Source organism: Monodelphis domestica, chromosome 3, assembly GCF_027887165.1.
Source record: "Monodelphis domestica isolate mMonDom1 chromosome 3, mMonDom1.pri, whole genome shotgun sequence".
NCBI classification, from domain to species: domain Eukaryota; kingdom Metazoa; phylum Chordata; class Mammalia; order Didelphimorphia; family Didelphidae; genus Monodelphis; species Monodelphis domestica.
The window spans coordinates 515106581-515127414 of NC_077229.1; the positions used below are offsets into that span (position 1 = coordinate 515106581).

Genomic DNA, 20834 nt, shown 5'->3' on the forward strand with positions numbered 1-20834 from the left:
AACTTAGTCCTAAATCAATCGTCTCACTTATCAAAACTCATAAAAAAATAATCAGGTTAGATGTTGTTTTCAAAGCCTCCGGGAGGGATTTTAATTTTCAGGCCACTGGACTATCATTCGGTTATTTTCTGCGTCGCTTACACACTCACTCACACACGTCCAGTGCCATTGAACGCTGCCTTGAAAAAGTGAATTCTCCTTCCCCAGGAGAACCACTCCAGAGCCCAGCCCGAAGGGTTTGCTCCTCTTCTGGGCCGTGTTGGCAGTGGATCTCCCCCTCCATCTGATTGCTCAGAAGGCATCTCCGCGTCAGGGCTAGCAAAGCTTGGTTTCCAAATAGTGACGGCGGCACCTTGGACACACCTCGTGGGCTGCAGTAGTGCCACGGCCACGTTCTGAGCAAAGCCCTCGTCACAGGCTGGAAGTTCCTGGCTTGAGACGCGCCTTTCCATGCCAGGAAGCTTAGACGTCCTCGTGAGAGAGGCCACAGTTCCTGCCCGCTCCAGAACACTGTCAGGTCCACTTGGGTGACTCGGGGAAAAGGGCTCATCTGGAGTCGCCACGCTTGAGTGTGCAAATGGCTCTGAGGATCTGGGCACGCTCGTGACCCTTCCGATTCGTCATCTGTGCAATGGGGTCGATAACTGACCGCTGCCTGCCTTGCAGGACTGTGCGGAGATAAAGCTCTGTAGCCGGAACTCTCCTACGCGGAGGCTGACTGCTGTGGCTGCGGGGTCGGGGCGCATCCCCGGACTCGCGGTGCTCCAGGAGCACGTCAGGCTCAAGTTTCTCAGTGGCCAAAAAGCCTCTTGATCGACCAGTCGCGGTTTTATACATGAATGGGTGGCAAGTTCGGCTTCTGACCAGGGTGCTGACCTGGGTGCGGCGGGCTGCCTCTGGCGGGAAGAGGATCAAGGAGGACTCTTTGTTCCCAAGAACCTGATGTCTCTGGAGTGACAGCCGCACGATGTGCGTCACCCCCGAGCCCTGCATCGCTCGGCCTCATCGTCAATGGTCAGCCACCTGAAACCCTGGCAAACGCTCTTTGTCTTTGAATTGCTCCCTTCGGGGCGTCGTCTTACTTATAGTGTAGCTACAGACACTGGACTTAGCCGTGGAAGAGTACAATCAAATAACTGCAAGTGTTGTGTTCTATCAGATGGATTAATGACCACTCGAAGTAAAGGAAATAGAAAGTCAGGAGGAAAGCCTGAGCACAGGGCAGCTTTTCCCAGCCCCGGTCGGAGGAGAAGAGAGGAGAGGGAGAAAACGTAAGAACAGGACGTAAGGGCGAGAGTGGGGTTCTGGGGTACAAAATCCTAATGATGCGTCCTTGTGAAGCTGTACACAGACGTCACATGTATGGGCTACATACACAGATGTCACGTGTGTGGGCTACACATTACTGTGTGCCACACGCTTGGGAACAGCTCGGGGATGAAGCACATGAAGTTCCGGACCTGGCATCGAGCACTTGACTTCATGAGTTCAAATCCGTCCTCGAGACGTTCTAGCTCGGGGGTCCTGGGCAAATCATTGAACCGTGTTTGCCTCCATTTTTCTATCTGTAAAAGGGCCTGGACAGGGGGCTAGTGCAGTGGATAGAGAGCTGGCCAGATCCTTCTTTCTGATTTCACATCCATCCTCAGATCCTTGCTAGCTGGATCATTTAACCCCATTAGCCTCGGTTTCTACGTCTGTAACGTGAAGCGGAGAAGGAAATGGCGACCCCCAGATGAGGTCACGGAGGGTCTGAAAGGCAAATAAAGTCCCCTTCCTATTCTGACACGTGTGCAAAGTCCGTGCAAACAAGGACACCTGGCTTCACTAGCCTGGGAGAGCGCCCTCCAGTGGGAGCATCGACCTCATCGGAGCAGGGCACAGACGCCTCTGAAAGATCTCCCAAAGCCCCGAGAGGCTAAGTGACCAGTCTCGGATCCGCCTTGCTGTGTCCCAGCGCAGCCCTTACCTAAAAATGCGGAAAACCGCTGTTCTCTTGCAGTCACTCCGCGGCTCATTCCCAGCCTCTGATAGGGCGCTGGCGGTCCGCCTTTATGGAGGTGAAGGCAAGGTGGGCGGGGCCAAGGGCCAATGGAAGCCAGGCTTGGTTCATGAGTCAGTCCATTGGCCCCGTTCTTGGGCAGCGAGCTGGCCGTCGGGAGTTCTGATTGTCTTATGGATGATCTCGCGATGAGTCCGGACTTCTCCTTCTGCCCCCCTCGGCCACCTGTAGATGAGATCACACTCTGTCCTCAGGCACCCGGAGGAGACTAAGTGAGGAAGGTGGGTCTCTGTTCCGATGTCTCAGCGCCCTTGAGGCGGGTTTCCAGGGGTCTGCCCAACCCCCGGCCCCTGGGGAGAGCTGCTGCCCTCCGTGCTGTCCCGAGACGGAAATTCTCGCTAGTCCCAGCCGGCACCGGGAGGCCGAGTGCCCAGAGAGCATGAGGAAATGGGATGGGCAAAAGGGAAGGTGGTCTGTCGGGCTGTCCTCGCCACCTGCTTGCCCCCCCCCCCGCCCCCACCCCATTACACACGTGCTGTTGGCACTGCTTCCACCCACACTTAGCCAGAACTGTCTTGACCCAAGGGGGGAAATACTCAACATGGCTTTAATTAAGGAGCAAAGGTTCCTGATACGCATGCATGTGTGTGCACGAGACACCATGTTCATGAACGAAAATTGAACATTAGTTTGTTTAGGGATTTCTGGTGGCCCCAAATTCTCCTTTTTTACTAAACCTTTAACTTCTGTATTAGAATCACTATTGATTCCAAGGCAAAAGACTATTAAGGATTGGCCAATGAAGATCAAGTGACTTGCCCAGGATCACACAGCCAGAAAGTATCTGAGGCTAGATTTGAACCCAAGACTTCCCATCTCTAGGCCTGACTCCCTATCTACTGAGACCCCTAGCGGCTCTTTGGCTCCACATTCTTAGGGACATTCTACCTTAATAAGAATTTTGGTTTAGGCCTAGTCTTTTTATTATTTTCCTTGACCTGCCATTTCTGTGAGATTATAGCTGGTATCCTAGCCGTCTTCAGTAGCCTAAATAAAATAATTTCATCCTTTCTAAGCTATCTAACATTTAAGCTGTGACACCATCGAGCTGCACTAGGACATCTGTGCAGTCCAGTGGGCTGTCTGAGGACCGCTTACAACAGGTTGCTCCTCCAGATGATTTCTGCGCTCGTGTTTCTTGGTTGTCCTATTTGGCCGGGGCTGAAACCTGCCTTGCTGTGCTGCCCTGAGGTTCGCTGGGCTGAAGTCTCGCTGTGTGTTCTTTGTCCCTATTAGGATATGAATTCCTAGGAGTAGGAGCTGCCTTGCTTTGCTTTCTATGCTTAGTCAAGCCCTTCACACAGTGCTTCATCCTTTTCATTTAAGAGGTTTTTTTCATTCCTCCAATTCATTCGTTATTTCCATTTCAGTTATTAAGATTTTGGTAGACAAAGTAGCCCAGCATTCTGGAAATAAGCCCTGGGTGTGGTCATGAAGACCTCCGACTCCTACTACTTGCTCCTTGTGTGGCCAAAGCATTTAATCTCTTTAGGCCTCAATTCCCTCTTCGGTAAATAGGAGTGACCACCTCCCTCAGCACTGTCCTAGGTCAAGGGAAAAAAGTACCTGAGAAGCACGTGGGACACCTTAAAGCGCTAGATAAGCGTCCCAGCCATTATCAGAGTTCGGGTTGTTGTCGAGTCATCCTTGGCTGTGTCTGACTTTTCATGACCCCATTTGGCACGTCTTTGGCAAAGTTCCTGAAGGGGTGAGCCATTTCCTTCTCCGACTCATTTTACACAGGAGGAATCTCAGGCAAACAGGGCTCAGTGACTCGCCCACAAAGCGAGAGAGTATCTGAGGCTGGATGTGAATTCAGGAGTGAGTATCGCTGACCCCAGACGCAGCCCTTCATCCACTGCTTCCCCGAGGTGCTCCATCCTTGTTGTTGATTAATAGTAATAGGTGTTCCTCCTATCTTATAGCCAAACACTGAAGCTTTAGGAAAGATTTGCTTTCCTCTTTGTGGGGAGGGTGGGGGAAGAATCGAATAGGTTTTAACTTTGGAAATTAACATCAGCTCTTAACTTTTCTGGGAATGTTTGGGGGGGGGGGGTTATTTTTTAGTTTATAGAGCATTAGCTCCAGGTACAAAACCCTTGAACCTGAGGGTGATGTCTTCATCTATAAAGGCTCACTCCCCGAAGGGGCGCCATGTGTACTGAGGAGTCCACAAAGAGAATTTTCCCAGACAAGGTTAACAAAAAAGCATATTCTCTTAGTTGTCTAATACCAAAGCAGCTGGCTTGGGAGCGTTTAGGGTAGTCTGTCAAGCAGTATTTAGTAGTTTTAAGAGGGATTTAAAATGTGGCTAAAAGAGAATTGCAAATAGAAAAAAAATCACCTAAACTATGAAGTCATTTCACTCCATGTCAGCCATACGGTTATTAGCGCAGAGCTTCAGTAAAATGAGAGATCTGGAGAGGGGAATGTTTTTCTGATTTCTGTCTTAGATCTGAAAGCTGTTCTTCCTCGTTCTCCTCCCTTTGGGGCTCTGCTGGAGCTGCACAGGCTGTGGTAATCTAGACGCATCATTCTTTCTCCCGTCCAGTACCACGCCGGGCAGCTGCAGAGGAATTGCCCAGTTTTCTAAAGGCTCTTCCGTGATGGCTGGCAGATGCAGTTGTGGGTCGTTGATGAGTTTCTCATTCTACCACCCCTTGACCTCATAAAATATAGAATTCATATCTGAAACCTAGACTTTATAAGGCCAGATTTTTTCCCCATTTTCAGCATGTACAGCTAGCTTGTATCAAGGTTGCTTTTTTTTAATGCTTTAAAAGAATCAATTTCATGGTGAATGCATTTAGTTAAGCAGGCCATTTAAACAGCATCTCACTCGTGTGTAGCAGACCATTTTACAAGTATCTGATAGTTTTACAAGCCTCCATTGCAGACAAGCTAATTGGTTGTCTCTGATATGGGAGTTTGGGCCTTTCACTCATTAACTTCCTTCAATGTCCAACACATCCTTTAACTGGGTCTCTTAACTAGTGGATGGGGATTTTTATATAGTCATATTGTAATCCTTTTGTCAGGAAGAAGGTTTCCAGGGACGGACTATTAAAGTATTACAATATTGACTCCTTGACGAGAAGCGCCGGTCATAGAATACTATTCGCTTAGACGTGGAAGATGCTCCATTAGACTGCTGAAGGACTGGAGCACAAAATCGTATTTGTTTTCTTTGGAAATGGCTTGGTATCAAAATGCAGCCTCTTAAGATAGGCAGAGAGCGTACACGCTAGACACATTCACAGAACCAAATACAGGAAGGTTATCTGGAAGTATGAAAGCCCTTTGTTCGTAAGGGATGCAGGCCAGATCCTTTCAGGAAAAATCTGATCTCTACCCTTGGATGCAGAGACAAGTGCAGATTTTTGTTATTGTTATTATCTGGGGTGTTTTGCACATGACACCTTTGGATTAAAGGAACAAAACTTATAAATAAATGCTTTGATTGTTGAGATTTCTGAAGAGGCCTTTTTTTCATGTTCTGAGTCTTCTTCACTGGGTCGATCATCCTCCGTGTCCCAACTACACCTCTCCCAACTGCGGGTGTACCTATCTCGAGTGCCCTTTTCCTCTTTCTATATTATCCTCTCACTGATCTTATCAACACCAAAAAATTATATTATTTTTGGATAGATAACTACATATATATATATGTAGAGAGTGTGTGTTATTTATATACAAACTTATGTTTTATTACATTGTATTTATAATTGTGTGTATGTATATGTGTGTGTGTGTCCAGCCCAAGTCTGTCTAATGAGCTTCAATACTATATCCCCAACTCCCTTGTGGACATGTTCAATCATAGGAATTTTGAACTCAACATATGCAAAACAAGACCCAATATCTTTTCTCCCAAGCCCCATTTCTCTTCCTAATTTCTCTATTTCTGTTGAGGATACTAACATTCTTCCATTCATCCAGACTTTATATTACTTTAGTCTTCCAAAGCCCATCATTTCCCCTCAATTGCCAAGCCTTATTGAGTCTTGCTCCCCAAAATCTCTTGCATGTGCCCACTTCTCTCTACCTGGCCCCTGCTTTGGTTCAAGTCCTATACCCCAGAATATTGTAGTAGCCTTCCAAACCATCTCCCAGCCTTTAATCTCACTGCATTCCAATCCAATTTTTCACCAACCTGCCAAATTTGACCTTCTGAAAGTACAGATCTAGCTACATCCCTTTACTGCTCTAGAAGCTCCCTATTTTCTATGAAAAAATAGACTTCTCAATTTGACACTGAAAACCCTAAACCCTTCACAAATCTGGCTCCAATCTACCTTTTCCAGACTCATTACACATTACTTCTCTTCCCACACTCTGCATTTCATCCAAATTGAACTAGGACTTGCTACTCCCATCCATGATCTTCCACCTCTTGTCTAAATTACCTTTGCATCTATTCCTTGACTTGTGAATTTCAAAACTACTCCACCCTATTCAGACCATTCTTTAGAAAATTGGATTTAGCTATTTCCTGATCAATAACAATAGAGATACTTGGAATAACAGAATCAGGTCTTGGAAAGACAATCTCCACCCTACTCAGGGTAACAAGATTAGGAAGGGCTGCGGCAACCTCAAGATTTAATTATTTGAGAAAATGGCCTTCAACAGACATGTGCAAAAAAGGACAAAGCTCTGGGCAGTCCTAGGTCAAACTAGAGCCACCATTGGCACATATGAGACGTAGGAAGTGAGGTAGAGAACAGCCTCTGGAGTTCTCGTGACTTCCTGTGAGGAGGGCTAGAGGTGGTTGGAGGCTGGTGCTTGGAGTTGGAGAAGCCCGCAGACTGTTTTTCTCCAGATTGGTCACATGAGTGATAAGGACTGATCTCTTGCCTTGCCTTGGCTATCCAAAGCCTTAAAGCCCGCTTTGGCTCAGCCTGAGCAGAGTGGGTATTTAAAACTTCTTTTCTTCTCTCTCCTCTCTCTCTCTCTCTCTCTCTCTCTCTCTCTCTCTCTCTCTCTCTGTCTCTCTCTCTCTCTCTGTCTCTCTCTCTCTCTCTGTCTCTCTCTCTCTCTCTCTCTCTCTCTCTCTCTCTCTCTCTCTCTCTCTCTCTCTCTCTCTCTCTGTCTCTCTCTGTCTCTGTCTCTCTCTCTCTCTCTGTCTCTCTCTCTCTGTCTCTCTGTCTCTCTCTTTCTCTCTGTCTCTCTCTTTCTCTCTCTCCCACTTTCTTCCTCCTGTTTGTAATTAAAAAGCTGGCAGCTGACTTGAGTGTTTCATTTAGGAATTACATAGCTGAATTCCTTAGTGACCTTAAATTAATATATATCAGTCTTTTAAAGTGGTTTCAATATCATAGTGTGGCTGACCACAAAAGTCTAACGAGTTCCCTCAATAAACTTCCTGAATGTTCTTGCCTTTTTACTCAAAATTATTCAAGTAAGTAAGTGCTTAAGTACTTCAGTAAGTAAGTACTTAAGTAAGTAAACTAGCTAGCATTGCCTTATAATCTTAGGTAAAAACACTCTACATCTCTCTTGGTTAGATGATCTCATAGCCTTAGAATGTTTTGAGAACTGGAAGGGACCTTAGAGACTATCTAATCTATGCTTTAAAAAGCATAGCTAAAAAGCCTAAAGTGTTAAGGTATCCATGCCCTTTGACCCAGAGATGTTATACCTGGGCATAAAACTCCAAGAAGATTAAAAAACAAATCCTGTATCTCCTGAAATATTCCCTGAAGTACCTTTTCTCATGGCAAAAACAAACAATACTAGAAACAAAGACCATGCCCATCGTTTGAGGAATGACTAAATAAAATTTGGCATGTGAATGGAATTAAATATTGATGCTAAAAGAAGCAGTGGTGGGGTGGAGTCAAGGTAGTAAAGTAGTGCAGGCACTCAGTTGAGCCATCCCATCATTCCCCTAAAAACAATTTCAAAATAATGGTTTAAATTGAATTCTAGAGTGACAGTCAACAATAGGTCAGAGTGAGACATCTTGCCAGGCCATGACAACATAGGAGATCAGAAAGAGAGATTTGTCCCATCTGGGAGGAGGCTGATCTGAAGGCCACATGAATGAAACACCACTGATGGAACTAGGGGATAATGATAGAAGCAGCACCAGCTTCAGGGATGGTAACTAGACAGAAAGAGATTAGAGCATACTTTTGGGTCATAGTTGAAGGGCAGAGAGAAGCCCTTTTGTTCAAGAGGGAACAGAAATCCTGAGGGGCAATAACACTTCCTGTCTCAAGGGAAGAGAGACATGAGGAGCAGTATTGATTACAATCCCAAGGAATCAAGGACTTTTCCTGGATAAGGACGAGTTCAGACCAAGATAGCAATGACCACACCTCTTCCCAGATCATGCCATCTTGCAAGCAGTAAAAATTTTCATTTCTAAAAATGGCAATTTTAAATAGTTTGAAACTTGTAACAGCAGCCCCTCCACCCAATGCTGGGAATGGAGCCCAAAATTTAAAAAGTTCCAAATCAAGAAATAGTATAGGAAAATGAATAAATTTCAAAAGTAACCTAATCATAAAAATCAACTATGGTTACAAAGATGATCAAGACACAAATTCAGATGAAGACAATGAAGTTAAAACAGCTACAAGCCAAGTCTCTAAGGGAAAAAGAATTGTGGATTGTACACAAGCCCAGCAAGAATTCCTGGGAAAACAAAATTATTTTAAAAATCAGATGAGGGTGGTAAAGTAGAAATTAGGTAAAGAAATGAAAGTAAAGAAAATTATGAAAAGATAAGTTAACAGGTTGGTAAAAGAGACAAATAGAAACAATGAATATACTGACTTCAGAGAAGTATGGGGGCATTCACATGAACTGATGCAGAATAAAGTTAGCATATCCAGGAAAATTACATACATAATGACTACAAAATGTGATTGAGTATTGTACAATCATTATGACCAAGTTTGACCCTCCAGAAAAACAGAGAATACACCTCCATCTTTTCTTTGCAGAAATGGAAAACTAGAGGTCTGGATTATTGCATATACTTTCAGATTCACCAATGTTGGGTTTCTTAAATGAATGATAGTCAAGTTAGCTGCAGTTAAATGTTTATAATCAGTATTTCATTTTTCAAAAGAACAAAAAGTTTCTCCATGATTAATTAGCCTCGGCGTTCTGAGCTAATTAAGGATTATTTGGGTTTGGGTTTGGGTTTTTCCTCCTTAAAGAAAATCCTAAATAGTCCATCCACATTGGAACTGTTGGATGTTTTGTGTTGATGGGTGCTTTTCTTCATATTTCCAGGGGTTTTAGCACAGTTTTAGAGCACATAAGAAGTGCTTTAAAAATGACTATTGGCTCACTGGCCTATGTTTGTCAGCTTGTCAAAGGATCTTTAGCCTACATTCAAATCTGAGTAAAACTAAGATAAAGATGTTAAAATAATTTAGATAGACAGAAGTCTGCATAAACTCTGCCGTGTCAGTTTTATAATGGAAACACAATAAAGCATAACCTCTTTCCAGGGGTTTTAGCCTCTAAGAGCTCTTAAGATTTTAAAAGTCAGAAGAAAAATGCTCCTCAGGCCCTCACTATTCAGGGGGTTCTTTTGCCGCTTCTTCTAGAATGTGTGTCTTGGGCTGTCTCTCTACCTATGGGACTGTATCTTCACATTTGAGTTTTTTTGTTTTTTTTAATAAAATGTTATTGGTGATCAAAATCAACCGTTCCTAAATATCTCTTATAAAGTGATATTGAAGAGCTAGATAACATCAAATGATAACTAAATGAAACAGTCCTTCTTACTGCTCAGTAAAATACAAACCATCTCATGTTTATCACCTGTTCAGGGGTATGACAACGTTTATTTGGAATTAAAATATATCTTTAGTAAACGAAGTATGCTATTTGTTCACCATCATTATTGGGTTTTGGTTTCATTATTTGTTTTTATATTTGATGACATATTTGGTCCCTTTCTGAGGATTTCAAAATTCTACAGACCATCCAAGGAGAAGGGGAACAGCTGTTACCACTCTCTCTATCCTAACCTTTCTTTGAACAAGCTGCCAAGAATGTACTCTAAGGAATCTTAATGATGCTGGGGCACTTTTTCTCCTTTCTACAAGCCTGGTCCTGAAGTTCCAATGTGGGCAAAGGTCTTGCTTGCTTTGGTGAAGGTTACCAAGCTAGTATCACCAATAATCTGGTAAATAAGACAACAGAGCTTTAAAGATCATATTAGACCTTCACACACACACACACACACACACACACACACACACACACACACACAAACCCTTGGAGGAAAAAAGCAGGAAATTGCATTTTCTTCCCCATTTCCATACACAAGTGCAAGTAGAGGGCTTCTCCTGCCTAGCATAAAGGAACTCACAATCTGAGGAGGAATGACCCCACATGTGCAAGTTCTTTCTGGGTTACCAGGAATAGGAAGGAACTCACAAAATCATAGTCTTGGACATTCTTCACTCCATTCATTCTCACTGAATATATACTTAATGGAGCCAAGGGATAAATCTCTCATCCTCTTTGGCTGTATTTCAATCATCTTTCTTGTAATTAAATGATGACTACAGTTTTATAAGGGAGCTCACAACCAAGATAAACTAAATCTGACTGAGGACCATTTGTCTGGTACTTGGAAAAATAAACACTTTGCAATTGAGAAGAAGTCTGTATTTAAAGTACACTGGAGTTTTACCCTCTCCTCAGTAGAATATAAGCCGTTTGAAGGCAGGGATTTCTCTTTTGCTGTCACTAGTGCCCAACACAGTGCCCTGCACCTAATAAAGTGATTAATGAGGGAAATATTCATAAGTGAATGGAATCTACCTCACACATCACATCAGAAATCAGCTTAAAAATGTCACTTCATCTTTTTAAAACTCCATGGGCTTTTGTCTATTTGTACCTCTATCCTAACACTCTCTGTTGACTTCTCTGCAGCTTCTCACTTACTTTTTTTAAAAGATTTTATTTTCCCAATTATATGTAATAACAATTTTCCACATGTTTTCTGAAGTTATATAAGATCCAAACTGTCTCCCTCCCTCCCTTCCCTACCCCCTCCTGGAGATGATAAGCAATTTGATCTGGATTATATATGTGTTATCATTCAAAACACATATTGTTTATTGTTGTAAGAGAATACTCATATAAAAACAAAACCCCCAAATAAATAATGTGAAAGATAGCATGCTTTGATCTGCATTCCTACTCCAAAATTTTTTCTCTGGAGGTGGATAGCATTCCCTATCATGAGTCCTTCAGAATTATCCTGGATCACTGTATTGCTGAGAGTAGCTAAATCATCACTCACAATTGCTGTTACTGCATACAGTGTTCTCCTGGTTCTGCTTGTTTCACTCTGCATCAGTTCATGTAGGTCTTTCTATCTCTTTCTGAAATTATCCTGTTCAGCCTTTTTTTATAGCACAATAGTATTGTGGAAGAGGTATGAAGGAAGAGAGAATTTCATGCATGCAAAACAAAGTAAAGGACCTCAGCTGTCAGTCAAAAAAGAACATTCCAAATGGAATGTTCCCAGGAAAGACAGTTGGGGAGTCAAGCCAGGCTGAAGGGGGAAGAAACTCTGAACTGGACCCCTGTTAGCTTCTGTCCCAGGCTGAAGGACCCTTGGGAGGGCTTCTGGAGCTAGGCTGAGAAGAAATTAACTTTTGTTGGTGACTTAGAGTATGAAGAACTGATTGTATATTTGAGATTTGAGTTTGAAGGAAGAAGAAAGAAGATTAAACAGTTGTCCTCCCATCTCCCTGACAGATTTTTTGTGTCACAGCTGTGATAAGACTGACATTTCCCAAAATCCTCCTAACCCTCCTTATAGATTAGGGATAACCCTATCCCTCTCACCTCAATTTCCATCCTTGTCCTGTTTTTCCCAATAAACCTCTTTACCTGAGAAAGAGGGAAAAAGTATCTTCTCTAAACTTCACAGTTCACCTTTGAGTTACTTAGAAAGGTGGCTGACTAACAGGGGGAAGGGGAAGGGTGGCAGGAGAGTGTGGGTGGAAAACTGGGAGGTAAAGGGTGGAGGGTAGGAAATATCTTGATCTATTAGCCATCAGTAGTGATCAGTAGGCAACCCCAGAGTATCCCCTCTAGCAGTATTTCTCTATCTCTCAGAAGTATCTCTATCTCCATTACAACTAGGCTCCCTGAGGTTTCCACTAATATCTCTCTAGTCAAGCCAGAGTATCTCATTTATTACAACTAGAAATATCTTCCTCAGTATCTTTCTTATCACAGTATTCCATCACTGTCATATTCCACAGTTTATTCAGTCATTCCCCAATTGATGGACATTCCCTAAATTTCCAATTCTTTGCCACCACAAAAAGAGATGCTACAAATATTTGTGTACAAGTAGTCCTTTCCCCTTAGCTTCTCACTTCTTTAATTTATCTAACACCATTAATAAAATTTTTGTATTGCTTACCCCCTCTCCCATTTTGTATATTACCTTCAACATCAATCCCTTTTGTATTTTCTATGTACTTCATTTTTTGGCCCAGACCATATTAAAAAAAAAAAAGATCACTTTGTCTGGGGATAGAGAGAGGATCTCAAGGACTTCTTTGTTTCAGAAAGGCTTTCTTTTCCCCAGTCCCCTCATCCTATTTGAATTTTTCTTTCCTTTTACTTACTTAAATTCCAAATAGTCCTTCTTTTTCATCAATTGCTTTCTTTCACTCCAAACCTATCACAGCCCAAATACAAGAAAGTAATTTAAAGAAGAATTATTCAATTGGGCAAGATAAACCTTATCAGAATCCCACAATCTAAGAATGTTAAGGGGCCTCAGAGGTCATCTAAGCCAACCCTTTATTTTACAGAAGAGGAAACTGAGACTCCATTAGTACATTAAAGTAATTTGTCAAAGATCATATAGCTAAGTAAATGAGAATTTTGGCTTAGGAACTGTTAAGAATTTAAACTAGTCCTGGAGTCCCAGTGTAGGCAACGGTCTTGCTTGCTTTGGTGAAGATCAACAAACTAGGATTCCCCAATGATCTGGGAAATAAAACAGGAGAGCTTTAAAGATCATACGGGGCTTTATTAAAAAAAAGAAAATCTTGAAGGCCACAAATATTGTAAATGGTTATTTCAGATGCCTGAGGGGCCACAAAGAAAGCCTAGAATTTCTACTGACTTTGTGCCAAAGAGAAATGAATAAGGTTAGAGACTTCTAGGATAGAGATGTCCCCACCTATCTAGATGTCTGTCCTGCATTTCCTCCTAATGCCTTTGACTTACTGGCTCAACCACCCAGTCAACATTATCTCCCTAGACTGGTTTCATCAGCTTTTGTTCAGCCCCATTCCTACCATGATAAAGTTTCAAGTGGGAAACACAGGAGCTTCCTCTCAAGAAAATGAGGAAAATCACTCGCTTAAATTAGTTGGAACAATTGGGTTCCCCGTCTTAAAAATGCTGCCCATTACCACTTTCATTCTACCGTTTCCTTGTCAATCATCGGTAAGACCTAGTATACCAGGATCGTGTGTGTGTGTGTGTGTGTGTGTGTGTGTGTGTGCGCGCGCGCGCGCTTATCACATTGTGGCATAATGATTGTGTGATTCTTGCCCATTTCTTTCTTTGTAGCGTTTCCCTCCCATGCAAAAACCACATCCTTCATTCTTTTTATTATCTCAGGAGTTTAATTATCACAGGGGTTATCCTTACCTTTTTTTCCAGTCCTAATGACCTGTTTTCTTTGAAGTTGTTTTCTTATCCTTGACTTAGAAGTACCTAGTGGTGCATTGGAAGACTGCTTCCTAGAGTCAGGAAGATCTAAGTTCAAGTGCCCCTTCAGAAACTCACCAACTCTGTGACCCTGGGCAAATCACGTCATCTTAACCTCTTTCTGTCTCAGTTTTACCACTATAAAGTGGGAATTATAATAGCATTTGTCTCTCTAGGTAGTTGTGGAGATTCACTTTTTTTTAATGTTTAGTAAAGTGCCTGGTACTTTGTAGGCACTACTGTATTACTGCTCATTTGTTTTCCCCTTATATTGAAAATCAGTTCATGAATGTCTAAAATTGTTAACTTGAGATTCTAAAAACTGAATTATATCTGTCAAATCCAACTTCTTTATGTCTTCTCAATTGTCAAATACTATGTCTGCTATTGAAGTAGAATTCTGATTTTTCAGTTCTAATACTATCATCAGGGAAAATAGATTACTGTTAAAAAATAATAACAACACTGACAAATGTACACCATTTCATCTATATTTCTTCTCACTTCATTTCATTTAGAATGGTCTGGCTTAGCTAGATGTCAGTCTAATAGAGTAGGATCATTTCCCTCATTTCTTTTTTACTCTTTTATGAGGTTATATTACACAGGGCTTTGCATCTTCTTCTGCAATTGTTTGCAAGTGAACTTGAACTCTAAATTAGTGCATATCTGCCAAGTAAGAAGATTTTCTCACTGAAGCAATTTCTGGATTCTTGCTGCCTCCTTGTAGTGATTGCCATTGTACATTTTCTCTAAGAAATGGAGGTGTCGATGTCTTTACTTCTGTCCATTTCCCATTTTTTTTAGAAAAATTGCTTCTTTAAAGAGATTGTGCTAGAAATGTTGCAATTCAATGCAATATCATTTCATTCTCATCCTTTTATTTTGTTATTTATTTTGACTTTTGAACATTGATCTGACTTATACTGACAATGGAGTCTGAAATGACTGCTATCTATATACCATGAATAGTCGCTTCTTGTCTGTTAAAATATAATCTATTTCTTTTTTATAATTCTGCTCAACACTTGTCACATCTATCATCTTCTCTATTTCTTCTTGAAATTTCTATAACCGATAAATATATATCATATCAACAGATTGATGTGGATTGGGAATCTCAAACAGGCAAGGAGATATAAAAGTAAGTATCCTTGCAACTAAAGGAGCTGCCCTAATTGAGGAAAGACTGTTCTCATTATTCATTTTCTCAAGGAAGCATTCAAAACAACAACAACAAAAAACCACCTACTACCAAGTGACTACCTTGGTTCTACTCTGTAATGTGTCATATAACAGCTGCTATGAACAGGAACTACAGTGAGATGGTGTTGTTTGGTGCCTATTACATTTGGATCTTACAATAAGGAAACTATATAAATAACAGAATGTCCTTATGCAAATTACCTCCTACTTTCGTGTTATTGAAGAGAGTCATCCCGGCATAACTAAAATATGTGATAGGTTGCTTCTTAATTTTGTGTTTTTCCATACGAGGATTGGAGGCAAAACTTCTTAGCAAATAGTCATTCTGTGGGTATCCCCGCAAATAGCCATGGGTATGTGTGCCAGACATCTGTACTCTGATATCATTCCCAGAAGTGCTGTCTCCAAAAGCTCTTGGGCAATGATCTTTGTCTTCTTGTTTGGGCATTTTCTGGGAGTTTGGCTATGACACTTCAAGCATCTAATAAAGAATCCAGAAGAAAATGTACTGTCAGGTCCAATGGATCTTCTCAAAGCTTTTTGCCTAGAGTGAGAGTAAAGTTAAAAGTATCTGGGGTGGGGGTGGGGGGGAAGAGAGCCTCAGAGACAGAGACAGAAAGAGATCTCTTTCTTCATTGCATTACTTTTCCTAGAAATCACTCCCTCAGCCCAGGGATTCATTTCTTCTTGAATAATGAGTTTATATTAAAATACTAATAATAAATAAAATAATAACGTAATATTGAGATTCAGCTGCATCTTTCTCTTGTTTCCTATTGGTTGGAGGTCAGTGTTTTCAGAAACACAAAACCTCGGGCCATGAAAAGCTCTTTTCTGTGGCAAACATATGCACTTGCAGTATCTGATGGAACAGTTCTGCCAAGACTCCTTTTGAAATTGCTCTCCTCCATGTGGGTGGGTCACGCAGTCAGTAAGTCGCTGTTGTCTGCCAGTAGGGGGCGTGTGCCAGACAGTCAGTTGGGTTAGAGGTCTAAAGAGGCCGGATTCCTCAGCCCTTTGCTTTAGCTTCCGCCATGAAGCTTCTTCCGAGGGTGGCCACCCTGGAGCTTGTTGTGGGTCAGGTTGGGGGCTGCTCTCAGTTGCCCCGTTGTGTATCGCCCCACGGAGGTACGCCCTCCCCAGCCTCCGTGTAAGCACTTCTTACTACAGTGGATCTACAAAGCTTAAATATTTACACCATGAGTCACTGACGGGCACGGCTCTCTCACGGCTGTGGAGCTCTGCAGAGTGATGTTCTTTATCAGTTTACATGTCCTCATCGCCTAGAACCAGGCAGTCAAGTAGCGCTCGGTTTTGCTGGAACCGGCTGTAGCAGAGCGGGTGGAAGCTAGAAGTATTTTGAGGGATGTTCCAGAGGCGCGCTCTTACCGGGAAAGGGGGTTCTGGAGCCGACTTAGGAATAGCGTTAGCCGCAGTTACTGCTCTGGCCTCTGCCAGTGGTTAGTAAACTCATCAGAGGTAAAGCTCGTCCAAGCTCGTGTTGCGTACGTGCACTATCTGTTGACGTGAGTGCTCTTTGCTCAAACATTACATTGCACCATAAGGCCAAGTTGCAGCCATTTTTTGGTCTGACTGATGCAATTTCCCCAACCTTGCTGCCCCCCCCCCCCCCCCCCTTTGCACAGATCAGATGAGGCTTTGGAAAAATAACACTAATGAATTGAAGCTTCGGTCTTACCTAGAGAAACTGGCCGCTGTGCCTCGCTCCACAAATTTATGCTTTGTTCCTATTGGTCCGTTTCTGTCCTACTGCTCAACAGTCTCATCAGTCCCATAATGAACTGCTGTGGGCAGAAATGGGAGCAGTGCTTTTCCCCTTTGAAGACACATCACGCGTGGTTTCTTTAAAAACAAAAGACAGTGCTTGTTTTCCTTGGACGTGAACATTAATGGAATATGAGCCATACGGGATCTTTGGGGAACAAACAGGGGCCATTTAACATTGGGAGGGGGTGAGGTGGCATGTAGTAGAGAAAACACTGAATTGGGGGTCTAGAAAGCTTTCTGGGAGAAGCTATATGAGCAGGAGCCAAGTCATTTAATCTCTTTAAGCCTCAGTCTCTTCATCAGGGAAATGGGAAATAGAGATAATGACTGGAGTATTTAATGACTTCATGGGGTTCATTGGAAGATCTAATGAGAGAATTATTAGGCATGTTTTATACATCTTAAAGTGTTATAAAAATGCCAACTTCTAATTGCTGCCTTCATCTTGGGCTCAGAATGAAACTGTATCCCTAAGTTTTTTTAATTAAATTTTCTTTTTTATCATGAACTTAACATCAAATACAATGTAATCCTTTAGTACTGCATAAAACCTAAGATGATACAAAGTCATAATTGTTAAATGACTCATCCTGAAACCATCAGAATTACCTGGTTTCCTTTTAAAATAAATATATGTACATATTTATGTGATTTATATCTGAAATAGGTATTTCTATTATATAAATGTATATTATAAAATTTGTACTATATAAAACATAACATGTATAAATATGATACAATATAGCATACATAATTGCATGGTATTCTATAACATCCAATATAAAATATATATTTGTATCAAATAAATAGCTGCAGATAAGTACATAAAAATGTAATCTAACAAAGTAGCAAGGAAATTGCTCTGTGTCCCCTTCTGCTCTTTTTTCCTCCTTTGCATTTTTTAAAAATTGTTTTACTGATTCCCTTTTTTGAATATCTATCATTGTCCACTAACATGTTCCTATCTCCAATTTTTAAAATCCCACAAAGTTTTAGTAGGTTAAGTACTTACAATCATTGTTTCCTTTGATGGGGTTTATAAGAAAAATGTTGAAGTACTTGTTGTCTATTTGTGAGTGGAGGAAACAAATTTCTTAGTTGCCTTTATCATTTAAAAAAATAGGATGATTTAGTTCACAGAGGAGTATATTTTAGAGACTGGTGCCTCTCTTTATTGGTTTTTGAAGGTTTTTTTTTTTTTAGCTCTTCCAGAATCTGTATCCAATCCATATTTTTCTTTTGGACTTTGCTTGTGTTGCCTTTGCTTTCACTGTCCCCTTCTGTGTATATACCTTGCTCTTTGTCTCTATAAAAATTCTTTAGAGTTAGGTATTTTTGTTGTTGTTGTTGTTTGTTCATTTTCCCTAATTATAGGTAAGCTCTGTTTTCTGGGAAGTTGGGGTACCCTCTTATACTTCAGTCCTTCCTTGATACTATTTTAGATTATTTTCTGGGGGTTTACCAGTTTCAGTTCTCAGAGGCTGATTTGATGGTCTGAATACTGAGAGCTCTGAGAGGCCCTCCCCTGCTGATTCAATTGATCCTTGAGATGCTGATAGCTTAAAGATTTGACTCAGGCTTGGGTATAAGCTTTTGATCTCACTCTGAGCTTGATCAGGGACTGATCAAATTCTAGCCCCAGGTTTGGGCTCAATTTTTTAGTCTCAGGATGTACTTGATCTAATCAGACACACCCTTGATTGCCCTGTCCTGGAGCTCTGCCCTTAGTTTGGGGAAACAAGATAGGGCATTCCTTGTGAACTGTGTCCTCATCTCAAGCCCAAACTGGGATTCCTGCCTTCTCTCTGGACCCACAAGGATCAACCCACTTCAGCCCAGACTGCCCTGGGCTGTGTCTCTGGACTTCTCCACAGGTTTGAAAGTTCAAGGGGTGTGGGTTGACTTGTACCACTATTTGCCCTGCAGGATCTCAGGATCTGAATGTTGGCTTGAGTTTAGGTTCTAAACCTGTGGCAGCAGATGGGTGGGCGTGTGTGGCTCGCTCGTTGCTTGCTCTTCCCTCCTTGCTCCAACCTCATGCCGGCTCTGCTCTCCTCTCACGACAGTGCCCCAGATGTTTTTTGCCTAACTTTTGGTTTTTTCTTTTCTTTAAAGTTGTTTCACTCCATGTCCTTGTTGGTTCTTTCACTCCTGTATTCTTTTGTGGTGATATTTTAATCTTGGTTGAAAAGGATTCTTGTGGTGACATGGAACAACTCTGTTCACTCTGCCATCTTGGCTCCTAGACAACATATTTATTGTGTTGGTGTTAGAAAAGTATGTGTAATTATAGTGATTAAAGGAGACTGATACCACATTTTAAAACAGCATGAAATTGTGGCCATTTTCTTAAATCAGGTATTCACAAAGGTAAGACCCTGGAAATCTTCCATGGCACACATTGTTTAATGGATCACATTGTTTAATGGGTTTTGTTGAACAAGAATAGCTTTAAATAATGTTTCCTTTGATGCTATGACTAGCTGTTATATTTATCTTTCATTATGTAAAACCTTGCCCGTATTATAAATGCCCACATAAGCATGACTGTGTGTGTGATAGAATGTTCATGAGGCAAACTTAACTTAAGGCTGCACCAACAGGAAAAATAACCAATCATTTTATAAATTAAAAGACTGGCAACTGTGAGTTTAAAATACTTGAGTTTACCAGGATCCTATTAAATCAGTAGCCTTGTCAAGAAGAAGGATCTGGTTTATGATGATGTTTTATTGAACACATTTCAGCAGTGATGATGTGTGTACAAGTTTTTAGTGGTGAAAAGATGGCAGATGCCTGACCCCATGTGCCCATCATGAGGTCAGTTTCATATCTCCTTTGCCCATAGGCAACCAAAAACCAGGTTTTTTTAGAGGAAAAACCTAGGATAGCCTCTATCCTTTTGTAATATGGCAAGATATTACCCATTTATAAGACTGACTTCTTTATCATAGTGGTGGATTGAGGAATTTTAGAGGGGGGGAAATGGGGAGGGATTTGAATTGTTTTTATGATCTAGCAGGCAATTTATTTTGATAGTCAAATTAATTGAGTCTTAAAAAGCTTCTTTGCAACTGTCCAATGGCACACTGTAGCTTTTTCCAGTATCCTCAGGTATCAGAATGGGAGAATTCGGAAGTAGCTTGCTAGAATAATGTTTGCCATCTTTGCCATTTTTGGCCTGGTGCTGTACTTGCAATTCTTTCTCAGACTTAATAGGACCTCCCAGGCTGTGATGCTGTGAAGAGGAAAGGCAGAATAGTGACTTGCAAGCAGGTCACTCACCCTAAATAAAATATGCTCAGGTCATAAAATAGAACCTGTATTACAAGACTAGCTGTTGATCAGCCTCTTAAGATAGTTGGGGTACCCCTACTCCTCTCTCAAATGATTGGTGTGAGAAAGAATGGGATATCTATCAATAATGTGTCTTAAATTTTTTTTTTAGATGAAAAAATATTTGGAACTTGAACCACTTGCACGAGGAAAACGCTGGATTCTGCAGCCCTGCTCACTAGATGACATGGATGCAGTAAGAGCTAGCTTCGCTCTACTGATAAATTCATTAGAAGACAAGAACTTAGAAGTTGTAAGAATGTGAAAGCTAGAAAAGAAAACCAAGTCTCGGAAAGTCCTTTTACCTATCCTGTTTGTTTCTTATTTTAATTTTATTTTGGTATCAAAACTATTAACTGCTTTGAAATCCATTTTTTTCTGCAAATATATCAGATTCTGTTTCATCTCTCTATTCAAGTAAATATTCTGTAAGTCAGGTAAATTATCATTGATATTAAAGTCCAAGTACACACTACTGAGAGAGAATTTATTCTCTGTTTACCACTAATTATTCTGTTCATTGCATGTAGCTTCCTTCTCTTGGTATGAGAACCTCCATGATCTGCCCTGGGCAGAAATGGAGGGCAGTTATAGTTCATAAGAGCCAAATATTTTGTGAAGGATGCAAAAGTACTCCACCACCTTGACTTATTTTCAAAAGGAGATATAGAAAATGTATAGCCTGGAATTTCTGATGGACCTCTAGAAACTCAGA

The 20834-nt window shown here is 41.5% G+C and overlaps 1 protein-coding gene across 13 annotated transcripts in view; it reads left to right on the forward strand.

Annotated features, from left to right (window-relative positions):
- The window catches only part of ARL15 (ADP ribosylation factor like GTPase 15), a 485879-nt gene extending 465285 nt beyond the window's left edge, over positions 1-20594 (forward strand). For all 13 annotated transcript variants that reach the window (XM_007486307.3, XM_016431297.2, XM_007486298.3 and 10 more), the window contains one exon: positions 20232-20594. In XM_007486307.3, coding sequence (XP_007486369.1) covers positions 20232-20384 — 153 coding nt within the window. In that variant the 3' untranslated portion in view covers positions 20385-20594. The remainder of the gene's footprint in view (positions 1-20231) is intronic.
- Positions 20595-20834: the final 240 nt, after the last annotated feature.